The 22,108-nt window shown below is 47.1% G+C and overlaps 1 protein-coding gene across 2 annotated transcripts; it reads right to left on the reverse strand.

The window, feature by feature from the left end:
- Nucleotides 1-18,628: 18,628 nt before the first annotated feature.
- Nucleotides 18,629-21,603, reverse strand: LOC133801669 (mitochondrial import inner membrane translocase subunit PAM16 like 2-like). 2 transcript variants are annotated; one of them, XM_062239927.1, is made up of 5 exons: nucleotides 21,393-21,567; nucleotides 21,215-21,266; nucleotides 20,877-20,964; nucleotides 19,134-19,267; nucleotides 18,629-19,041 (listed from the first exon to the last, which is right to left on the reverse strand). In XM_062239927.1, exons 3-5 carry the CDS (start codon nucleotides 20,932-20,934, stop codon nucleotides 18,916-18,918), a joined length of 318 nt encoding a protein of 105 aa, XP_062095911.1. In that variant the 5' UTR covers nucleotides 20,935-20,964; nucleotides 21,215-21,266; nucleotides 21,393-21,567; the 3' UTR covers nucleotides 18,629-18,915. The 2 variants fall into 2 exon arrangements, with proteins under 2 accessions (XP_062095911.1, XP_062095903.1); XM_062239919.1 differs by lacking the exon at nucleotides 21,215-21,266 and having other exon boundaries at nucleotides 21,393-21,603.
- Between the last annotated feature and the right edge of the window lie 505 nt (nucleotides 21,604-22,108).

Genomic DNA, 22,108 nt, shown 5'->3' on the forward strand with positions numbered 1-22,108 from the left:
GAATATATGAAGCAAACGAAGCAGCTAGATAAGGTATGCAGCCTAAGAGACCTCACAATCAAATGCTCAACTAAGTCATCTTGTTCCTGCGAAAGGCCAAACTATGGTGGGAAGAGATACAAAAGCAAGTCATTCAAACCAAGGACTCCATGGAAATTTCTTCGGCGAAAAAATAGACCAGGCAAGTCTTCTAATAGATGTTTCTTGTGCGGACAGAAAGGGCACTTTGCCAAGCAATGTCCAAAAGGAAAAACGGCGAAGATGATATCACACATCCAGGATGTAATAGGAGTATCCCTCTCAGATGACGATGTAGAATCTGTGTTCTCTATCGAAGATGAAATCTCTCCATATACTGTTTGTGCCTTACGACCATTCTCACACTCAGACGACGATAGTGCAGGAGGAGTCTTCAAAATGAATGCCATAAATTTTGTTCAACCCATCCCTATGGCAAAAATGCAGATTATCCCAACCAAATACTCCAAACCAATCAAAGTAGCTGCCTTCTTTGATACTGGAGCCTCCTACACCATCATGAATCCTGATATTTTACCATCAGAATTCTGGAAGAAAAGGAAGCAGTATTTCCACGCAGTAAATAACCAAATTTTCTACACGGAACTAATCAGCAGGCCTATCAAGCTGCAATTTTTTTCCAGGCTGCTCAATAGTCCACGGGTCATCGGCTCCAAACTTCCAGGAAATGATTTAATTATAGGTTTCAACCTATACACAAAGAAAAAAGGTCTGAGAATACTTCCACAGGGGTTGGCATACAAGCAATACTTCACTCCATGAGAGCAGGTTCTGAATTACTTCCACATGACTGAGGATTGTTTGACATCGATCAAAGACCGCATTATCCAAAAATCATGTGCTAATTCCCATATGGAGTTCTCACATAAATGCGACCACCCACTGTGGAAAAATGAGGAATTCTTCATTTCCCTTCCATTTAAAATGAATGAAGATGCAAACCCAACTAAAGCAAGCCATCCTAGAATGAGCCTCGATCATCAAAGCCTGGCAAACAAGGAATGCGAAGAGCTAAAGGCACAAGGACTAATCGAAGAAACTGAATTTCCATGGGCTTGCCATGCATTCTACATCAACAATAGATCAGAACAAGCCCGAGGCAAGCAAAGATTAGTAATAAACTACCAACCGCTCAATCACTTCCTAACAGATGACAAGTTTCCTCTGCCCAACATAAATTCCTTGTTCTCTAGCTGTTTACCGAGTTTTTCGGAAACGAATACAAACAGAATAATAAAAAGATAAGAACTGTAGAAATGTTGAAATGTAACTAAACAAACAGTGTCTTTACGTGGTTCAGGCGTTAACAAGCCCTAGTCCACGAGTCGATGTTATTATACTTGGAAAAGGTTACAGTAAGATGGCTGGTGCACAAGAACTTCACACACTCACAGTGTTTCTCTCGGGTTCTCTTGAAGAAGATGAAGCTAGAGAGATTTCAGTAGAGTTTTTGCTATGTGATTTGTTGGTTGTCCCCCTTCTTGTAAAATGAAGGGGTCTTTATAGCTAGGGTTTCGGATTAGGGTTTTTCTCTACGTACATGAGTCTTAGTTACACCAGCCATAAATAGGGATACAATTACTGTAGTAGCATGGCTACAAGACTCTATGTGGGTATATTTACGTGAAAGTATGGGGAACACACAAAGTCAGCCGTCTTTTCCAAGTTGTCAGCGGAACAGTAGGCGAAAAGGTACCCTTAGGCGTGCTGGGATGTGTGCGGCTTTGACCTGACGGGCGTGTCAGGCGTGATCCTGTGTCAGGCGGATATCATTCCAAATATGCCTCCTCCAGGACTCGACCGTTTGGCTTTGTTCCGTGCGAGGCACGGAACTGTTTCCGCGGAGACCACTCGAAGAGCTTCTCCTGGAAGGGGCTTCCCCGAAGGATACCCCTTTGGGAGTCCGGGAGAGTTGACGAGTTTCCGTGTTGTGTTTTCTTGGAAGAGTAATCCGGACACTAAACGGGAGAGGCGAAGCCTTTCTGTTCATCCGCGAGCTCTGGTCACCTACCGTGAAAGACATCGATAATTCTGCTTCCCCGAGGACATCAATCTAAACGCTATCCGGAAATCTGGATAACATTTCCCCCCCAAGGTCACGGAGCTTTGAGAGATCCGGGAGCTTGTACAGTCCTCCGGGTATTTCGGCCTCTTAGATTAGGCGAGGGGGCACCTTCTGTGTTCCCGGAAGGGTTCCTTTTTCCCGCCTGAGTGCTAGTATGAAAAAGAAAGGGAATTTCTTCTGTTTGAACTCAAGTACTCAAGTGCGGCAAGGACCACGTGTCATTCTGGGAATGGTTCTGCGACCAAGACGTGTGCGTGAGGCGACTGGTTGAGTATGCATGTGTCAGTCATCTGAATAATGATTTGACGGTTTTTAATGGTACTCCGGGCCCGAGGTGGTGTAATGATGGGAAATAAATACTTTATTCCCATCCGAGGAGTCATAAATAGGATCGTCGCTTCATCTCCAGCCGTTGGATCTGATGCACACGGAATGGGAAGATCGGGATCGTCCATTTGAGGAATTCGAAACGACTTCTTCCCTGCTATAAAAACGAGGGAAAGGACCTTTCTTCCTCTTTACGCTTTCAGATTCTCTATCTTTAGGATTTTCAGATTTCCAAACCTTCGAACTCTCAGGCTTCCCAGCTTACGTTCCCCCGAACTTGCCATTTCTTTTGGTAAGTATCTGGAAACTTTTCTTTTGATTTGGCAGTGGGTTTGTTCGCCGAAGTTCAGGGTTTGAATCGCCGTTCGTCTTTGCAGCTTTTACTTCTCGCGATCGTGCTGTGCAGTGATCCAGTTACTCCTTCAACCTCCAACTACCCGAATATCAGTAAGTATTTCTACTTTGCTCTTTCCTCCCAAGCCTTAGGTTGTTGGTAGTTGTTAGAGTAGAGGTTTCTGCCATTATCGCTTATGTGCATGCGTGAATAGGGCTTTGGTAGGCATGTGATTGATGTGAGTCGATAAGTAGCCTTTTTTGCATGCTTGGGCGATCTGCGTTCGGAAAGTCGTTCCTTGTTTTGCTGTTTTAGGGCATAAGCATGAACGCCTTTAGGGTGTTTTTCTCTGGAAAAACACTTCTTTTGGTGGGCTTAGGCTCGGAGTCGGAGTCTGGTTCCTTGCTGCTCTTCGGGTGGCATGGTGCCAATCCCTCGGTAAGCTCGGTGGGAGCCTCTCCAAGCAGTTTTCGGGGAGGGTCTCCCCGACGCCTTTGATACCACTAGGGTATGACAAGGGTGCTGACTGCTTAGAGTGTTTTCTTCTTTCTTTCTTTTGTCCAGTGACGAACATCTCAAAGGAACAACTCCTTGCTGTGGGGGAGGCTGATTCTGCCCAAGAGAAGGGTTCCCCTGTCGTTGGTGCAAAGGGGAAAGGAAAGGCGAAAGTGGTCGCGGCTAGCCCACCGACTTCCAATAGTTCCATCTGGGAGATGGACCAAAAGCCGAACCTTTTCAGGAATTATGGCATGCTGGAGCTGTATTCCTCCGAGGCAGGCCTGAAGAACATCCCAGGTCTGATGTGGCATCGTCTGTCGGTGCTGGGCGAGTCGGCTAGCCAGAGTCATGAGGGCTTCGGTGCCTGGAGCTGGGCACACATAGTGTGTGGGGCGCACTTGCCCCTAAGGAGCTACTTTGCCAATTTCTGTGTGAAGGCGGGGATTGCCCCCTTCCAGTTGATTCCTCCCAGCTACAAGCTCCTAGCAGGGTGGTTCATCTTTTGCAAGTCCCGGAAACTGGAAGCTCCTACCCCGGAGGAGGTGCTGTACTTCTACGGGTTGAAGTCTCAGCCTATGAGAGGTCATTCAGACAAGGTGGGGTTTTACAGGCTGGAAAGGCACCCGAACGTGATGTGCCCCACCTGTCATACCGCGAGGGTTCCAGACCTCCGGGAATACTGGTTCCTAACGACTGGCTTTCCGCTGAAGAGGGTGCCAGCCCTATCTTTGGACTTCAAAATCCCTGGTAAGTGTTCCTTCCTCTCCTTTTCAACTTTGTTTCTTTGCGTTTGATTTGCCTTTTGGTAGGATCCCTAATGCTCGTATTTGAATTTTTCAGAAGTCGTTCCGCGGACACCTCGCTGCGCGGAGATGATAAGGAGGTCCAAGTTCTACGAAGGGCTTTCTGAGGAAGAGTTGAAAGTGGAGGGACTTGTGACCTCCGAATCGTTGAGGGAGTATGGGTTACTTGCCTCCTTCCAAAACATCGAGCCAGTGAGTGGCAGGGGGCAAACTCAGGTGTCAGCTGACATCCGGGAGCAGATTGCCCTGGAGCTGTCTAAGGTGATCACCCAAGCAGCTCGGGACGAAAATACTTTATCTCCTAGTTGGGCGGAGAGGTTCCCCGACCCCCAGCCGGAGGAAGAGGAGATCGAGGCTCGCCACGCCGCGGCTTACCCTAACGAAGGGGCTCCGGGGGCTAGTACCTCCGGGAGAGGTAAGACTAGTTTTCGATTGATCCACACCCCCAGCCTGTCTGAGGTTTCCCGGACCTCTCAGATGGGGTTCGATCCCCGTTTCCTTAGGCTAGATCCGCGTAGGATACCCTTCGACAGATATTGCGATAGGGTAGATGAGCTCCTCTGGTGTCTGAGTGACGGTAGTCTGCCAGAAGGTGTCATCATGGTTGACCCTTCTTCCCTCAGCATGTCATTCCCGGACTTCAAGGAGTACGGGAGCTTCCTGGAGCAGGAAGCGATGTTTTGTTTTGCTCGGGGAAGGCCATCCACGTTTCTCGTGCATGGTCGTCCCTTTCAAACTTTTCATTTTCTTGTTTCTTGTTCCCTGCTGGCGGGCTTGCTTGTGCTTTTATGTTGTTAATTGTCTTGTCTTCCGCTTATCTTCTTTCTCATTGCTTGTTGGTTCGTTAACCTTGCTTTGTACGTTTCTTGCAGAGTATCCAGAAGCCAAGATGTTGGGGAGGGTTACTTTGCTCATTAAGAAGGCTGCCACCAGCTAAGACCCGTCCACGGGGAAAGGACGGAAGACCAAGGCTGGTAGGGGAGGTAAAGCTGCCTCCCCCAAGAAGACAAGTGGCGAGGCGCAAGCGTCTCCGAGGGTAGAGAAGTCTCCTGCTGACGGGCCTTCCGAGACTATGATGGTCTCGAGTAGCAGCAGCGACGGGGAAGGGCTTGTGTTCCCCGTGAGGACAACTGGGGTGAGCAAGCGTCCCGGAGAAGATGCTGAGGGCGCTAAGAACAAACGCCTTAGACACTCTTCTCCCGGTCGAAGGCAACAACAACAGCAACGACAGCAACCACAACTACAACAACAGCAGCAACAAGAACAACAGAGACAATCACCAACGTCACAGCAGCAGCAACAACAACATCCAAACCAGCAGCAGCAACAAGGGCAATTACTTCTGCTGCCGCAGCAGCAAAAGCAACAGACCGGGGCCTTAATACCCCGTCTGCCTCCTCCTCCAGCCCAAAGGGGGTCCACCCTTCCGGGGTCTCCTTCTTCTCAGACAACCAACCTTCCTCTGCCTGGCCTGAAGTTCCACTTTCCGTGGAAGCCAACCAGTTTCCCCGCTGCTCTCCTGGAGGGTGTAAGACGGGCCGATAGTTTTTTGAAGAGGCGGTTAGAGGCGGAGAAGGCTGTTACTCAGGGAAGGGCAGATAACTTGTCTGCCGTGAAGAGAGCTGAGCTGGCCGAGGGGGTGAGATCCCTTCACCCGGCCGGAGCGGTTTTGGATGGTCCAGCCTTGGAGAAGAGGCTGGTGCCTAGGCTCGGACGTGCATTGGCGCCGTTCGGAACTGAGATGATGGAGGACATGGCCCTGAGCTTATGCGAGCTCAATTATGAGAAATGGGCCATCAGTAGCAGTAAGGATCCGCTGTTACTGACACACGCTGTGAAGCAGCAACTGTCCGGGGTAAGCCGTCAGTTGTTATTTTTTGGGATCATCTGTCTTTTTGTCCAGCTTTAGCTCATTCTGTTGTCTTTCCTTGCAGGCCTCTATGATCGCGGAACGCTCGTTCCGGGAGGTTGGTGCAGTTTTGGTTCAACTGGAGGAGAGCCAGCTGGCTCGCCAGGCCTTGGAGGCGGAGAAGCAGAAACTGACCCAACATGCCTTGGAGGCTTCGGAGAAGATTGATCAGGCCCGGCGCACGACTGAGGAAGAGGCGGACAAGAAATATCTTGCCAAATATCACGAGTACCGGGCCAAGGCAGAGAATGAGTTTAGACAGCGGTCAGATGGGATGAAGGCCGAAAACTCCAAGCTCCGGGAAGAGCTGTCCCAAGCTAAGGTGGAGAAGGATACCCTGGAAGCTCGCTTGCAATCAAAAAATGATCTCCTCCTTAAGCAGCAAGAGGAATATTCCACTCTTCAGAGTAAGCTGCACGAGGAGGAGCAACTCCATAAGAGGAGCAGGGATCTCGTGTCTATGCTGCAGTTGGGGCTCGCCGAGAAGGATAAAGAGATCGGGGCCTTACAATTCACTGCCAGGGGGCATGTGACCGAGAAGCAATCCGTGCTGAGCCAAAATAGGGAGCAGCGCAAGGAGATTGATTCTCTTAAGGGGGAGCGTGATGCCTCCAAGGCCGAAATGGAAAAATTGAGGGCTCAACTAACTGTCGCGGAGGCACAGCTGGCAACCTCCGAGGCGGAGCGCTTGAAGGAGAGGGAGGATGCTAAGGTGATACTGAACAGGACGATTAATATATCGCATGTGGTCCTCATGCATCAACTCTGGAAAGTGAACCCGGAGGTATTAGGCTATCTGGGAGATGATGCCGAAGCCATGAGGGAGAAGCTACTCGTGTGGGATCAAGGCCCAGAGGCGTACGTCCAAACTTACAACATTGACGAACGTGCTGGAGCTTCTGAGGTGGGAGATCCCGGAGAGGCGGGGACCTCTGAACCTTCTCATGACAAAGTTCCGCCTTCCAATGAGCCGACTCCGCCAGCCTCAGTTGAAACCGATGCCCCCGAAGCTGCGGTCGTGGAAGCTGTAGTTACCCCCAATGCTTGAAGGGGTTTTATCTTTAATTATTTTTCATTTTGAGTTTTTCATTGCGGACATATTTGCCATAATTATAGCATTCTCCTTTCTTTTCTGCCGAGTTCTTTATTTATCTTTGCGCTTAGGGTAGACATTTATACGGTAGAAACTGTTGTAGGGGCGTATGAGGTTTTGGTTCCAACGGCCAAAACCTATGCACTTCCCACTTGAAGCTTTAACGGATGATGTCTTTTCCCACGTAGTTTCTAGGTTACGAAGGTTTCCTGGTTCCAACGGCCAGGCTCCTTTCACCGTATTTTAGCTTTCCTGAAGCAAATAGCCAATCCCGAGACTTGTAGTTATACTGTTCGCTGGGATTGCTAAGGTGAGCCATTCCATGGTTTGGAACGGGAGTTCTTTTGGTGAGCGTCGCTAGACTTAAGGTTAGATCTTTGCGAAGCAAAACTAACTGTTGTTGCGAACCTCATGGTGGCTGACTTCAGGGACCTGGCATGGAGCCCTGCGAGGCAAGGCACATTGCTGTCGGGGAAATCGCCACGCCCACCAGGTGTGATCTCGGAGCAGGGGCTTTGCGAAGCAAGGCCGGCTGTGAGTGGGGGATCGACCATGTCTGCTTCTGGAGCTGAAACTTGCAATGGCCAAGGAGCTCGCCATGCATTATTTTGTGAGATCCGGAGTTGGAGCCTGCGAAGCAAGGCTTACAACGGTCGCGGATCTTGCCATCTTTCGCCTTGCGGGACCCGGAGCTGGAACTTGCGAAGCAGAGCTTTACAGCGATCACGGATCTTGCCATTTTTCGCCTTGCGGGACCCGGAGCTGGAGCTTGCGAAGCAAAGCTCTACAGCGCTCGCGGATCTTGCCATCTTTCGCCTTGCGGGACCCGGAGCTGGAGCTTGCGAAGCAAAGCTCTACAGCGCTCGTGGATCTTGCCATCTTTCACCTTGCGAGACCCGGAGTTGGAGCTTGCGAAGCAAAGCTCTACAGCGATCGCGGAGTATTTTGCAAAGGACTTGTCAGGGAGTTGGGGGTGTTTTGGCGTAGCTCTATGAACGTGCCTCAACCCCCAGTCCCATCCATCGCTGGGCTACACAGGAGATAATTTTCATGATACATAATGGCAGGCATTTCCATGGCAATTTTCACATAAGCACATAATGCACATATGACACGTAATGCCAGCATGTTCATGGCAACAAATAAACCTAAGCTTAACAATTTAAACATTTCAAACAATTTAAAAATTTCAAACACAATGCTAGCACATAAGTGGTGTTCTGTGTACGTTTTGTTCAAGGGGCGTATGGCTATGCCTTAGCCATGTATACCCCCCAAGTGAGCGTGAGGTCCGAACGTCTCCGGACCGCGTGGTCACTTGTTAAAACGCAGCTTTGAACACAGGGATAAAAAGTGCAGTAAAAGCGGAGTGAATCTCTCCGTGTTTCATTAAATTAGCCTGCTAGGCGTGAGTTTTACAACAGGGAGGATTATTTCCACATTTTTCACTTTTTCTAATTTCACCAAGGACTTCCGACTGGATGGTCCGGGGCCTACTGGTAGTAACGGCGGAGGTGCTCCGCGTTCCAGGCGCGCGGGACTTTAGATCCGTCGAGTCTCTTTAAGTGATACGTCCCATGGCCCACTTTTTCTTGGACTTCGTAGGGGCCTTCCCAGTTGGGTCCGAGGACTCCTACTCCCGGATCCTGCGTAGCAGGAAATACTCTCCGTAGGACAAGATCCCCAACTTCGAATGTACGGCTCTTGACTCTCGTGTTAAAGTGTCGGGCTATCTTGCCCTGGTACATTTTTAGTTGGACCTGCGACTGCTCCCGGAGCTCTTCGATCATGTCCAAGGACTCCTGGAGAAGGGCATGGTTCCGGGTAGGATCGTAGGTATCTTGCCTGTGAGAGGGGATCATAGTTTCTACTGGGATGACGGCCTCGCAACCGAAGGTCATGGAATAAGGCGTGTGCCCCGTCGAAGTTCTCTCTGTTGTGCGATAGGCCCAAAGTACTCGCGGAAGTTCTTCCAGCCAGTGAGCCTTGCAGGCTTGGAGTTTTTTCTTCAACGTGGTCTTTAATATTTTGTTTACAGCTTCCACTTGCCCATTAGCCTGGGGTCTAGCGACTGCGGAAAAGCTTTTGATAATTCCATGCGAAGCACAGAAGTTCGTGAAGTGTTCACTGTCAAATTGTTTTCCGTTGTCGGACACAATTTTTCGTGGAAGCCCAAAACGACACACTATATTCCTGATGACAAAGTCCAGTGCTTTTTTAGATGTGACCGTGTTCATAGGTTCAGCTTCAGCCCATTTGGTGAAGTAGTCTACCGCGACTATGGCGTACTTCACTCCACCCTTTCCAGTTGGGAGGGAACCTACTAGGTCAATGCCCCAAACGGCGAACGGCCAGGGGCTGGTCATTAGGGTAATTTCTGTAGGCGGCGCTCGCGGAACCTTGGTGTACCTCTGGCACTGCTCACATTTCCTGACATAATCCACACAATCCTTCTTCATGGTGGGCCAGAAGTATCCTTGTCGAAGGATCTTTTTGGAGAGGCTCAGCCCGGAGGTATGATCGCCACAGAAGCCTCCGTGAATCTCATGGATGATGGTGCTGACTTCGGTTCCGGCAACACACCTAAGGAAGGGTATGGACAACCCCCTGCGGTAAAGCTTTCCATCCATAACCACGTATCGGGGAGCTTGATATTGGAGCTTCCTTGCGTCAGCTTTATCAGTGGGGAGCTCTCCGGTGGTGAGAAATCTGAGGATGGGTCCTATCCAGGAGTGGGAATGGTCGATGATGGCGTTTATCCTTCGTGTCTCAGTACTGGGGGCTTCTAAGTGCCCGATGGGGACTAAGCCATACTGTTCAATCTCCGGGTCCGTTGCAAGCTTGGCCAGCGTGTCCGCGAGTGAGTTCTGGTCCCGGGGGACCTGGCGAATTTGGTAGCCTTTGAAATGCTGCAGTAGGTCGCGGGAGAGAGACACGTAGGCAGCCATCCTTTCGCCTTTCGTCTGGTATTCCCCGGATATTTGGTTTACCACAAGTAGGGAGTCGCTGTATACTTCGATTTTTTGGGCTCCGACTTCTCTGGCCAATCGTAACCCAGCTAACATGGCTTCGTGTTCTGCCTCGTTGTTGGATGCTGGGAACGCGAAACGGATGGCGCTCTGGAGCTGATGCCCTTGGGGAGATATTAGGATGACCCCCGCTCCAGCTCCTTTTTCATTTGAGGCTCCGTCTACATAGACCTTCCAGGTGGGAAGTTCCGGGACAGGATCTTCCGGGAGGTCATTCATTCCCGAGCATTCCACAATAAAGTCCGCGAAAGCTTGACCTTTTATGGAAACACGTGGTTGGTAGTGGACGTCGAACTGGCTCAGTTCCATGGCCCACTTAAGCAATCTGCCAGAAGACTCGGGCTTCTGCAGGACTTGTCGGAGAGGGTGGTTGGTGAGTACTTTGATGGTGTGCGCCTGGAAATATGGCCTCAGCTTCCGTGAAGCAATTAGCAAGCAGAGGGAGAGTTTCTCGATCATTGAATATCTGGACTCGGCGTCCAATAACCTCTTGCTTACGTAATACACAGGGAGCTGGATACGGCCATCTTCCCGGACGAGAGCGGCACTCACTGCGTGCTCAGTCACAGCTAAGTATAAGAACAACGCCTCTCCTTCGACAGGTTTGGACAGAATGGGAGCTCGGGTTAAATGTTCTTTGAGGTGTTGGAAGGCTGCTTCGCATTCGGGGGTCCACTCGAACTTCTTGTTTCCTCGCAACACATTGAAGAAGGGGATACACTTGTCAGTGGCCTTGGATACGAAGCGGCTGAGAGCAGCTATCCTTCCGGTAACGCTCTGGACATCCTTATGTTTCCGGGGGGAAGGCATATCTATGAACGCCTTTATTTTCTCAGGGTTGGCTTCCACTCCGCGGGAGCTGACAATGAAACCGAGGAACTTTCCAGACGAGACCCCGAAAGTACATTTCTTTGGATTTAGTTTCATCCCGTACTTTCGGATCACGGCGAAAGCTTCCTCAAGGTCGTCACTGTGGTCCCCGGAGGTCTTGGACTTTACCAACATGTCGTCCACGTACACCTCCATGTTCCTCCCCAGTTGGTCCTTGAACATTCTGTTTACCAGACGCTGGTACGTCGCCCCAGCATTCTTCAAACCGAAAGGCATGACCACGTAACAGTAGACACCCTTGTCCGTGAGGAAGCTGGTGTGTTCCTGGTCCGCGACATGCATCTTGATCTGGTTGTATCCGGAGTACGCATCCATGAAGGATAAGAGTTCGTACCCGGAAGTAGCGTCTACCATCTGATCGATTCGCGGAAGAGGGAAACAATCTTTCGGGCAGGCCTTGTTTAGGTCCGTGAAGTCAATGCACATTCTCCAGGACCCATCGGGTTTCGGGACCAGAACTGGGTTGGCCAACCACACGGGATAGTGCGACTCCTGGAGAAAGCCTATGGACATCAATTTGTCCACTTCAGCTTTGACGGCTTCGGCTCTCACTGGATCCAGCGGCCTCCTCTTTTGGCGAATTGGAGTTGCAGATGGGTCTATGTTGAGTGCGTGGCACGCAACATTGGGATTAATCCCCGTCATATCAGCGTGGCACCATGCCAGGATATCCTGATTATCCTTCACAGTGGCCACGATCTTATCTCGAATGGCCGACGGCAGGTTTTTCCCCACCTGAATGACTTTGGTGGGTTCTCCCGGGTTGAGGATCACCTCTTCGACTTCCTCCATCGGCTCTATTGCTTTCTCGATTCCCACTCTTGGGTCGATTTCGTCAAAGTATGCCTCCTGAGCACCTCCAGTTTCTGGTAATTCTTCCGCCAAAGGAATGGCAGCAAACGTCTCTTGGACCGTGTAGACGGATCGGACGGAGACGTTATAACAGCTCCGTGCACTTCTTTGGTCTCCTCGGAGGGTGCCAATACGCCCATCGTCGCATGGAAACTTCAAACATAAGTGGCGTATCGAGGTTATGGCCCCACAATCGATCAGGACCAGTCGGCCTAAGATGGCATTATACGCCGTGGGGCAGTCGACCACCACGAATGTGCTATGCTTGAAGGCACAAGCGTCGCTTTCTCCTCTGAGGGTGACTGGAAGTTGAATTTTGCCTAATGGCATGAGTGCGTCCCCATTGAACCCTTGAAGCTGGATGGGGCATGGGGCTAGGTCTGTCTCGGTCAATCCGATCGCGTGGAAGGCCGCTTTGAAGAGGATGTTTACGGAGCTTCTGTTATCGACCAAGATCCGTGAGACCTTCTTATTGGCAATCTGGGCTTCCACCACGAGGGGATCGTTGTGGGGGAAGTGCACATGTCGAGCATCGTCCTCCGTGAAGGTGATGGGAAGATCCATCATTCGGGGACGTTGAGCAGGTGATTGAACCAAGGCGCACATCTCCTCGGCGTGTTCTAACTCCCTCAAGTACCTCTTCTGGGAGTTGCGGGTGCTTCCGGCAAGGTGCGGTCCTCCGGAAATGGTGGCTACGTGTCCGTCAACGGGTGGCGGAGCAAGGCCGGGCGGATATGGGTTGCCCGGTCCTGGAGCCAACAAGGCAATGGGCACCGGAGCGGGTGGAGCAGGAAGCGCCGGGTACTGAGACCCGGGAGCTTGGGGGTGACCGGCTCCAGGAGCGCTAGCGGTCCCCCTCTGTCCCGGGGAATATGCAGCTCCGTGAACTACCCCCTGTTCGGGATAGATAATGGGTATCCTCACCCACTGACCGAGGTGTCCCGCTCTTGCCAGGGACTCGATCTCATCCTTCAGCTGAAGGCACTCGTTCGTGGTGTGCCCCACGTCTCCGTGGAACTCACACCTTTTATTGGAGTCTCGCGGACGTCTTCCTCCATGAGACACTTTCGGGGGCTTCCTGTAGTTGACCATATTACAGGTCGCCCGATAGACATTCTCTCGCGAGTCTATCAAACTAGTATATTCCGTGAACTTGGGCTCATAGTCCTTCCGGGGCTTCTTTGAATGGTATCCCCGGTTGGAGTTTCTTCCGCTTCGTTTGCTCCGCGATTGGCTCAAATTTCGTTCTGGGGCTTCCGCTTGCGGCTGCGGCATGCCAGGAGCGATACTACATCCGGTTTGTACAGCTCCGTACCCAGAGAAATGGGTTTGACTCGGCGTCTGAGCAGACGCGGAAGGCCCGTACACACTTGGAGTGAATCGGGCTCCTGGAAGCGTGAGGGCTGGTGCGGGAGCTTGCGAAGCAAAGCTCGGCGCAGTCACGGAAGGCGTTGGAGCTGGGGGAACTCCAAATGCCTGCTGGTAGGCATCCTCAAGGTTGATGATTCCCTGAGCCTTTGACATGAATTCGGACAGCATTTCTGCCCGTCTCCTCTGCATTTCCCCCCATAGCAGGGAGCCGACAGTAAGGCCCGATTGGAGGGCGATCAGCTTCATGTCATCGCTGACCTTGGTCTTTGCAGCAGCTTCCATCATTCTCTGAATGAAAGCTTTGAGGTTCTCAGTGGGTTGCTGCTTGATGTTGGTTAAGGAACCAACCTCCATGTCGTGGTCGCGGGCAGCAATAAACTGCCTCCTGAATGTGGACTGTAGCTCCTTCCAACTGTGGATTGATCCGGGAGCTAATCTTTTCCACCAGTCCTCCGCGGACCTGGTAAGGGTGAGTGAGAAGCACATGCATTTGGCGTCCTCACTGACACGCGCCACTTGCATCATTTTGTTGTATTTAGCTAGGTGGGTACGCGGGTCTGTCCTCCCATCATATAATTCTATGTGGGGCATTTTGAAGTTATCCGGGAGGGACGTTTCCGCGATCCTCCGAATACATGGTTCCGGGTCTTCCTCCTCAGAGTCTGACAGGGCCCCACTTTGCTTCCGGACCAGCTTGGTCAAGGCAGCAATCTATTCCTCGAGCCTCTTCGTATCACTCTCCGGGAGGTCACGTCCCCGGAGCTTGTCATTAATATGATTTCGGAGGTCATCTCCGCGAGGCCGGGCCTTTTCTCCTTTGGCCTTTTCATACTTGGCCTCCAACCTTCTTCTTAGGTCCACCGTGGACCAGCTATCTTCGGAGTGCGAGTTCGCAGCCCGACCGTCCTGGTTGACGGAATCACTGGGGCGGTTGTTCCTTCCCCTAGGCCTGGGTGCCTTAGCACCAGGCCCTTTAGGCACGGAGTGCCCCCTTGGGGCTGAAGGACGTCTGGGCTTAGGAGCGCCAGAGACCTTCTGCGCGCGGGGGGGGGGGGGGGGGGGGGCAGTCGGCCTTGTGATTCACGCCTTTAGGAGGTGCAGGGGCGTCAGCGCGCACAGGCTCTCCAACTTTTTCTTTGCCCTTGTTAGGGGCGGCTTTGGATGGTCCAGCAGCGGCTGGATCCGGCATAGCGGCATCAGCACCACCTAAAACAGAGGCGTCCTCGTCCGAGTCGCCTAGGTCTCCGAACTTGCTTTGGAGGCGCTCCATCATGCGCTGCATTTTTTCGGAGAGGCGCTCCTGCTCAGCAAGCTTGGGTTTGGTGACCTCCAGTTCTTCGGCTACTTGGACCAGTTCTGGGTCCTTCTCATAGTAGCAGCCATCCTTGTAATAACCGTCTTGGACATACTCTTCTTCGTCTTCTATGTATGTTGTATCTTCGGTACTGACCCGATCCTGGCGGGATGTCGGGTCTTCACCTTGGTAGTCCAAGGGTTCGCTTTGCACCACATCTTCCATCACGGTATCGGGGTTGACCGTAGCATTTTTGTCAACAGCGGATTTTCTCGTAGTCACCATCTCTTTAGCACGAAGTGAATACAAAAAACGTACACAGAAAAAGAGCTGACTAACAACTTCCTACAGCTCTCAATGAAAGCACCAAAATGCTTACCGAGTTTTTCGGAAACGAATACAAACAGAATAATAAAAAGATAAGAACTGTAGAAATGCTGAAATGTAACTAAACAAACAGTGTCTTTACGTGGTTCAGGCGTTAACAAGCCCTAGTCCACGAGTCGATGTTATTATACTTGGAAAAGGTTACAGTAAGATGGCTGGTGCACAAGAACTTCACACACTCACAGTGTTTCTCTCGGGTTCTCTTGAAGAAGATGAAGCTAGAGAGATTTCAGTAGAGTTTTTGCTATGTGATTTGTTGGTCGTCCCCCTTCTTGTAAAATGAAGGGGTCTTTATAGCTAGGGTTTCGGATTAGGGTTTTTCTCTACGTACATGAGTCTTAGTTACACCAGCCATAAATAGGGATACAATTACTGTAGTAGCATGGCTACAAGACTCTATGTGGGTATATTTACGTGAAAGTATGGGGAACACACAAAGTCAGCCGTCTTTTCCAAGTTGTCAGCGGAACAGTAGGCGAAAAGGTACCCTTAGGCGTGCTGGGATGTGTGCGGCTTTGACCTGACGGGCGTGTCAGGCGGGATCCTGTGTCAGGCGGATATCATTCCAAATATGCCTCCTCCAGGACTCGACCGTTTGGCTTTGTTCCGTGCGAGGCACGGAACTGTTTCTGCGGAGACCACTCGAAGAGCTTCTCCTGGAAGGGGCTTCCCCGAAGGATACCCCTTCGGGAGTCCGGGAGAGTTGACGAGTTTCCGTGTTGTGTTTGCTTGGAAGAGTAATCCGGACACTAAACGGGAGAGGCGAAGCCTTTCTGTTCATCCGCGAGCTCTGGTCACCTACCGTGAAAGACATCGATAATTCTGCTTCCCCGAGGACATCAATCTAAACGCTATCCGGAAATCTGGATAACACTAGCCTATCACAAGCAAAGGTGTTTTCCAAATTTGACCTAAAAGCGGGTTTTTGGCAACTAGGAGTAAAAGAAGAGGACAGGCCGAAAACTGCATTCTGTATCCCAAACCATCATTTCCAAAGGACTGTAATGCCATTTGGGCTCAAAACAGCCCCATCCCTCTTCCAAAAATCCATGAGCAAGATATACAAGCCCATCTTAAACCAGGCCCTTATCTACATTGACAATATCCTCCTCTTTTCCCCTGATATGAAATCTCATACCAATCTCCTAACCCAATTTGCGGGTATCACCGAAAAGTATGGAATAATGTTATCAGAAAAGAAAATGGTTTTGGGCCAGCCCAAAATTGAGTTCCTAGGGATGAAATTGCACAATGGCACATACGAAGCCCAACCTCACATAGCCCAGGAACTCCACAAATTTCCAAATGAAGGCCTCACAAAGACCCAAGTCCAACAGTTCCTAGGGATCGTGAACTACCTTAGAGACTTCGTGCCCCACCTGTCAGGCTTCACAAGCCCATCAACCAAGATGTTTCAAGAAGATTATCCACCTTGGGCTAAGGAACAGACAGAAGCGGTCAAAACCCTCGAAGAGTTAATGAAAGATTTACCACCACTTCAGATTCCATCAAATGGAAAAAGAATCCTACAGACCGACGCTAGCGATAAGAATTGGGGAGCGGTCCTATTAGAGGAAGACACCAACAGCAAAAGAAATGTGTGCGGGTACAAGAGCGCAGCATTCAAAGATTCCCAACTCCACTACCACTCTACTCTACAAGAAATCTTGGCGGTCAAAACGGGAATAATGAAGTTTGAATTCCACCTCATCGGTCATAATTTCTTGGTAAGAACAAATTTCTCATCCTTTGAAGGAATGCTCACATTCAAGCAAAACAAAGCTGTCAATGCCCAACTACTCCGATTAGCCACGTGGTTCTCTCGTTACACCTTTCAAGTCAAGCACATCAAAGGAAAATCACCATCCCAGATTTCCTGTCAAGGTCAAACCGGAGTACTATAAATATAATCTCCCAAGAAACTAAACAACCCATCCCTCTAGTTTTCATGGCAAACCCTGCAGCAATCATCTCTACATTTCCAAAAGATGCCCAAAAGGTTATCAACCACAAAACCCCAAAAATAAAGGCCATCCAAAATGGCCTAGATATCCAATCTACCCTTATTTGAGGTCATGGAAAATCAATGGCAAAAGAATTAGGCTTCCATCCAAAGTATCCATTTTCCAAACTCTTTCACATGGAGAATACCATTTTTATGCCAAAAAAGATCACCCACATGTTCTGGTACTTAATGAGCTCTTACACTATTACTATTGAGGTTCATACCATAGGACTCCGAACATCGGTTTGTAGCTACATGCAAAGGCCTGACCTCCGCCCTGCTTACCAACATCTCATGGATCTATTGCAATGGTTCAAGCCTTTATCTGATTGGAATGATCTGCTCACCCAACAATGGGAGAAGGTCCGCAACAAAAGACCGGTTGGTTTCTCTTATCCAGTTGATGAAAACGTGGAAAATCCAACAAAATGCTACACCATTCTGTTACTAAAGCTAAATGTCATCCATGATCTGACATTTACACCAAATGTTCAAGTATACAGATCCAGCAAATACCCAATGATTGTAATCGGAAATCCTGAACACCGACAGCTGGAGAAACTGTTGTTTAGCACAAATGGCATCATTCCTGATGAAATTGGCCACGACCAGAAGACGACGCACCTTGGGAACAGTATCCAGCAGATTACTCACTAAGGATGGAAAAAGATATGGATTATTACAATCAACATTACTCTGAATATGAAGTTGATTATATTGATTCAATCTTCCAAGACTCACAACAACCAGATACCCTGTGCTCATCTCCACTAACAACTTCATTAAGAGAGCTTGATGAAGAAATAATGAGGGGGTTATCAATCAAGAAAAGACCAACACGTGGAGAACCAAGTATGTCTGATGAAGATGGCAGTGATGACACCTGCATGAATCTTGATCCAAGTCATAAACCCATCATTAAATAGACCCATGTGACCTCTGAGAAGATTCGCCCACCCATGTGATGCACCCAGCTATACTGACTAGATTCGCTTCGCTTAGGTAATAACGTTTTTCAGAAAAAAATACACTGATGTTTGCAGACTCCCTAAAGACAGCAGAGATTCCATGCAGCTTGAAAAGACAACTCTTTGTATTAATACTAAAAAAAAAAAAAAAGTCTGGAGTAGCAGAGATTCCCTCAATCTAGGGAAGGGTGTATGTTTAATTTTCTTTATTGTTGTTTTTAAAGCCTGAGTAGCAGAGATTCTCTCAGTCTAGGAAAGGGTGTATGTTAAATTTTCTTTATGTCGTTTTGGTGGAAAGGGGATTATGAATACTCCTCCACATTCACTTGTAAGGGCATTAGTTTCCAAATAATGAAATCTTCTCTTTACATATTATGGCTTTCTAAATACCCATTTGGGCTCTTTCTCGTATAGGGGAAGCAGTAGGATAAAACCTAATTGTTCAACATTAGGTAGTATAAAGATACATATCGCAATCTTTATAGCAAAGATTAATCTCAAACAATATCCCGCCCAGGCAAAAGTAGACGCCACATTGGGGATGCATTTTGAGGTTAAATCTTACCATATTGACTAGCCTTGTATGTGAATACTATACACACTCAATCCCTAGATCTTCACTCAACTAATCAATTTGGGTTCCAGTGGTAATGGTAAAGATTACAGTTTAGCGTATAATTGAAGGTAAATATAGTTTTGAGCATCAACCCACAGGCACAATACAATTGTAAACTGGCTAAATATATGTACTGACACTATGTAATTGTTAATGCAAATATCAAATATGTGATATTACTTTATTTAAGCCATTTTCCAAAACGACAGTTGACCAAGAAGGATGGGTATCTGTACACGTCTATATGTTATCACTTTGTAACGACAGGACTGATAAGCATCAGAAGCTCAAATGTCTTGACGAACAACTCATAACCGAATATATTAGAAAACAAAACTGTTTTACAATATCTATCTCCAGGACATTCATTCCCATATAAAAATAATTGAACAAGGCAAGAGACAGAGATTGCAATGAGGGCTTTCATTTCACTCTCAACTAGGAGTACTCGGACCTTTTTCTCGATAGGTAGCCTCTAAACATTCCTTAGCCCTGTGAACCTTTGACTGAATGTAAAAACTTCCATTTGTGGCATTCCTCTCAAATAGAGCATCGTATTTCTGCAAAGGTAGAAAACAGATACACAATTAAGGGTTTATGAGCAAACTGTCTATAAAAGTACAGACATCTTCAAAATGCAATAAATACTAGCCTTCATAACTTCCTCCCAAGCGGTTTCCTCAGTGACGCCAAGAATCTGCCTAGCTTCTTGCTCTGTCATGGCCTTGCTTCCTCTGCGAATGGTATTTTGCAATGTTTCTTGAGCAACACCAGATTTTGAGGCATCTGGAAACATATTATAGCATAAACTTAACGAGCACATATAAACAAATATATTATCATAGCAATTATTAGCATGTTGGGGCAGTAATGCACTGTACCAGATTTCTACTAATCAAGTAAATTTCAGATAATTATTGCTACGAGTTACGAACACTAAAAATCTTTAAAAATAGCATACAAAAAACACCCTTGCATAATGAAAACTTCTCAACAGTTAATGAGCGAAAAGAAAAACTAGAAACACACACAACTTATTCACAAAATTTCTTGGTATCACTAGATCAGACCAGAGCAATAGCAAATGCACACTCCTGAACTAGGCCAATAAAGCATACAGACTAATCATGAAAACATCAGTCCAATCAATGAATTAAGAATGTCCAAGAACAACAGCAACCCACTGCATATAATTGGCATGTCACCAGGGATTTAAATGTTTATTTTGCAGACACAAAAATTCAAGAAAAGGATATAACCTGGAAAACTTAGCAATATTGGAACATGGGCACCATTACACATTTAAAAGTACATGGGGTTGGGCATAATTTGGTGCGATGAGACTTCTACCGAGCACCAAGATCATTCATGGTTTGAATTTCCATGGAGAATATTAGGCATACTAAAAGCACGTACTGTACTATAGTTGATTTTATAATCAGGTTATAAGCTGAGAAGGAATTTGGCCATAAGGTAAGCTGAGAAAACAAATAGATTTCAGCTATAAATCAATATGTCATGCGAAACCTCTTTATGCAGTCTATGTCAGCTAAAGAGTTGACTTATTACATTTGATGTTTCCTCTCTATTTGGTGCAGCTTCACTAGAAACTACCATCAAGGAATGATTAGCACCGGCCTCTCAGGATTGTCATACTCTTTTAGAAAGATTGAAGTCATTTGCCATATAGAGATTCTTCAAATTTAGTGCTGTACATGATGAGTGAGAAGACCTTTCAAGAATATAATATTATGATTAAGTACATCAAACATATTATATTTAAGCTTTCTTTTAAGATTATCAAGATTATATATTCAATGGCCATCCTCTAATTAAGTATCGGAATTATCCTCTTATTAGTTTTGCAATTGGAACATCACATCCTCGCCCTTTACTTTAGGACTTATCAACATCTAGATCACTTTTGTATTTTACATCCTCAGGTTATTGGCCAGAAGTGACGAAGGAGGTTATTGGCCACATAATATCTTATGGCGAAATGGGTTTCCTTAGAACACCTTCAACTTGAGCAAGAAAATGATTTCCAAGATTACAACCAATGAGACCCTTTTATTTCCATATTAATCATATATTAATGAATGGTAAAAGCCTCTGTCGATAACACTATCCCAAACAGAATAATTAATATATCTAATACTTCCCCTCTAGCATGTAAAAGGTAAATAACAAAGCAAAACTATACAGGCCCTATAAGGTTCAACAATTTTGATGCACGAGTCATACGTTATAATATAACAAAAAAAAAAAAAAAACCTCAAAAGACTTGGAAAAAAAATCTCAATAAACAAAACACAAGCTACATTTTATTGTAAATATTATGCAGAACTTGCAATTCAAAGGACTGCCCTATTTTTATAATGATGAAGAAACTTACTTGCAAGTGCTTGACGATAGGCTTGAACGAAAGCCCTAGCAAGTATCCCAGAGCCCATCACGATCAAATTTGCAAGAATCTTCGCAGCCTACGGAAATCGATTCACAGATTGTGTTAAACAAAGCCAGTCTTAAACAAACGATCAGTTCAGCTCAACCGAATGTAAATTAGGAATTTGTAACTCTATTTTCCAAATGTTAAGACTACAAACGCAACTTTAATCCCTAATCCCTCTCCAACGTAGAAACACAAACAAGATAAACATAACAAGATGAAAAAGTGTTCTTTTTTTTTATAATACCAATCATAAACATTAAGAAAAGTACCAAAATTCATACCCTTTATGTTAGAATTTTAACTCCAGAGAAAAAACCACCAGAACAAGAGTTGCTGTAACAAAATACAACAGAAGAAATACTTTTGCCATATTACATGCTTCGATTCGAAGAACAATAAAGGATTTATACACGAAACCATGGCGATTTCGAGAACAAGAGAGGAGAATAGACGACGTACCATAGCTGAAACTGACGGCGAAACGCTTTGATGTCCCAAACGGCAGGAAAGTCCTCTTTCGAAAACTAACAAATTAGGGTTTGTTTAAATCTCTTGCCAGAGTTCGTTCTAATTTACTTTATAAATATTGTCTGATTGATTTTGGAATTTGATAATTTCGCTTCTTATATTTGTGTGAGATTGTTTTGTGGTTTATTGGAGGACAAGTAATAAAACAGCTCGTCCCATAGAGAAGGACCAAAAGAACCTTCTAGAAAACTAAACCTACTCGTAACATGAAATGACACAAATAACCCTTATTTACGAAAATATGGAAAAAGAGTCAGGCCTAAAAATGGAAGAAAAGTAGACGAGTTCAATTTGCTTTGAAGAACCAAAAACAAAATAAAGATTTGGATTTGACTCGCTTTTAAAACACACTTCCGCTATTGTTCTGTTCTGCTCTGCTAATGCGGTTATAGAGGTCGGTATTTCTCATTCATTTCATTTGTATGATTATATGTCTCATGTATGTATGTGTATATGTATTTCGTATTTGTTTATGTGCTTTCAAGTCTATAGCAAAATGTACATTTGGATTTGTCTGCTTTTAGTTTCGTTTGCGTGTAATTAAAGGTTGCGTTTTCTTCAAACCTAATTTGTTTCCTTATAGATTTCACTTGTACTGTTATACCAAAGAAAGAAACGAGACTGAGCTGATCATTTTTTAAGCATGG

The sequence above is a fragment of the Humulus lupulus genome, chromosome 1, assembly GCF_963169125.1.
Source record: "Humulus lupulus chromosome 1, drHumLupu1.1, whole genome shotgun sequence".
In the NCBI taxonomy this organism is placed as follows: Eukaryota; Viridiplantae; Streptophyta; class Magnoliopsida; order Rosales; family Cannabaceae; genus Humulus; species Humulus lupulus.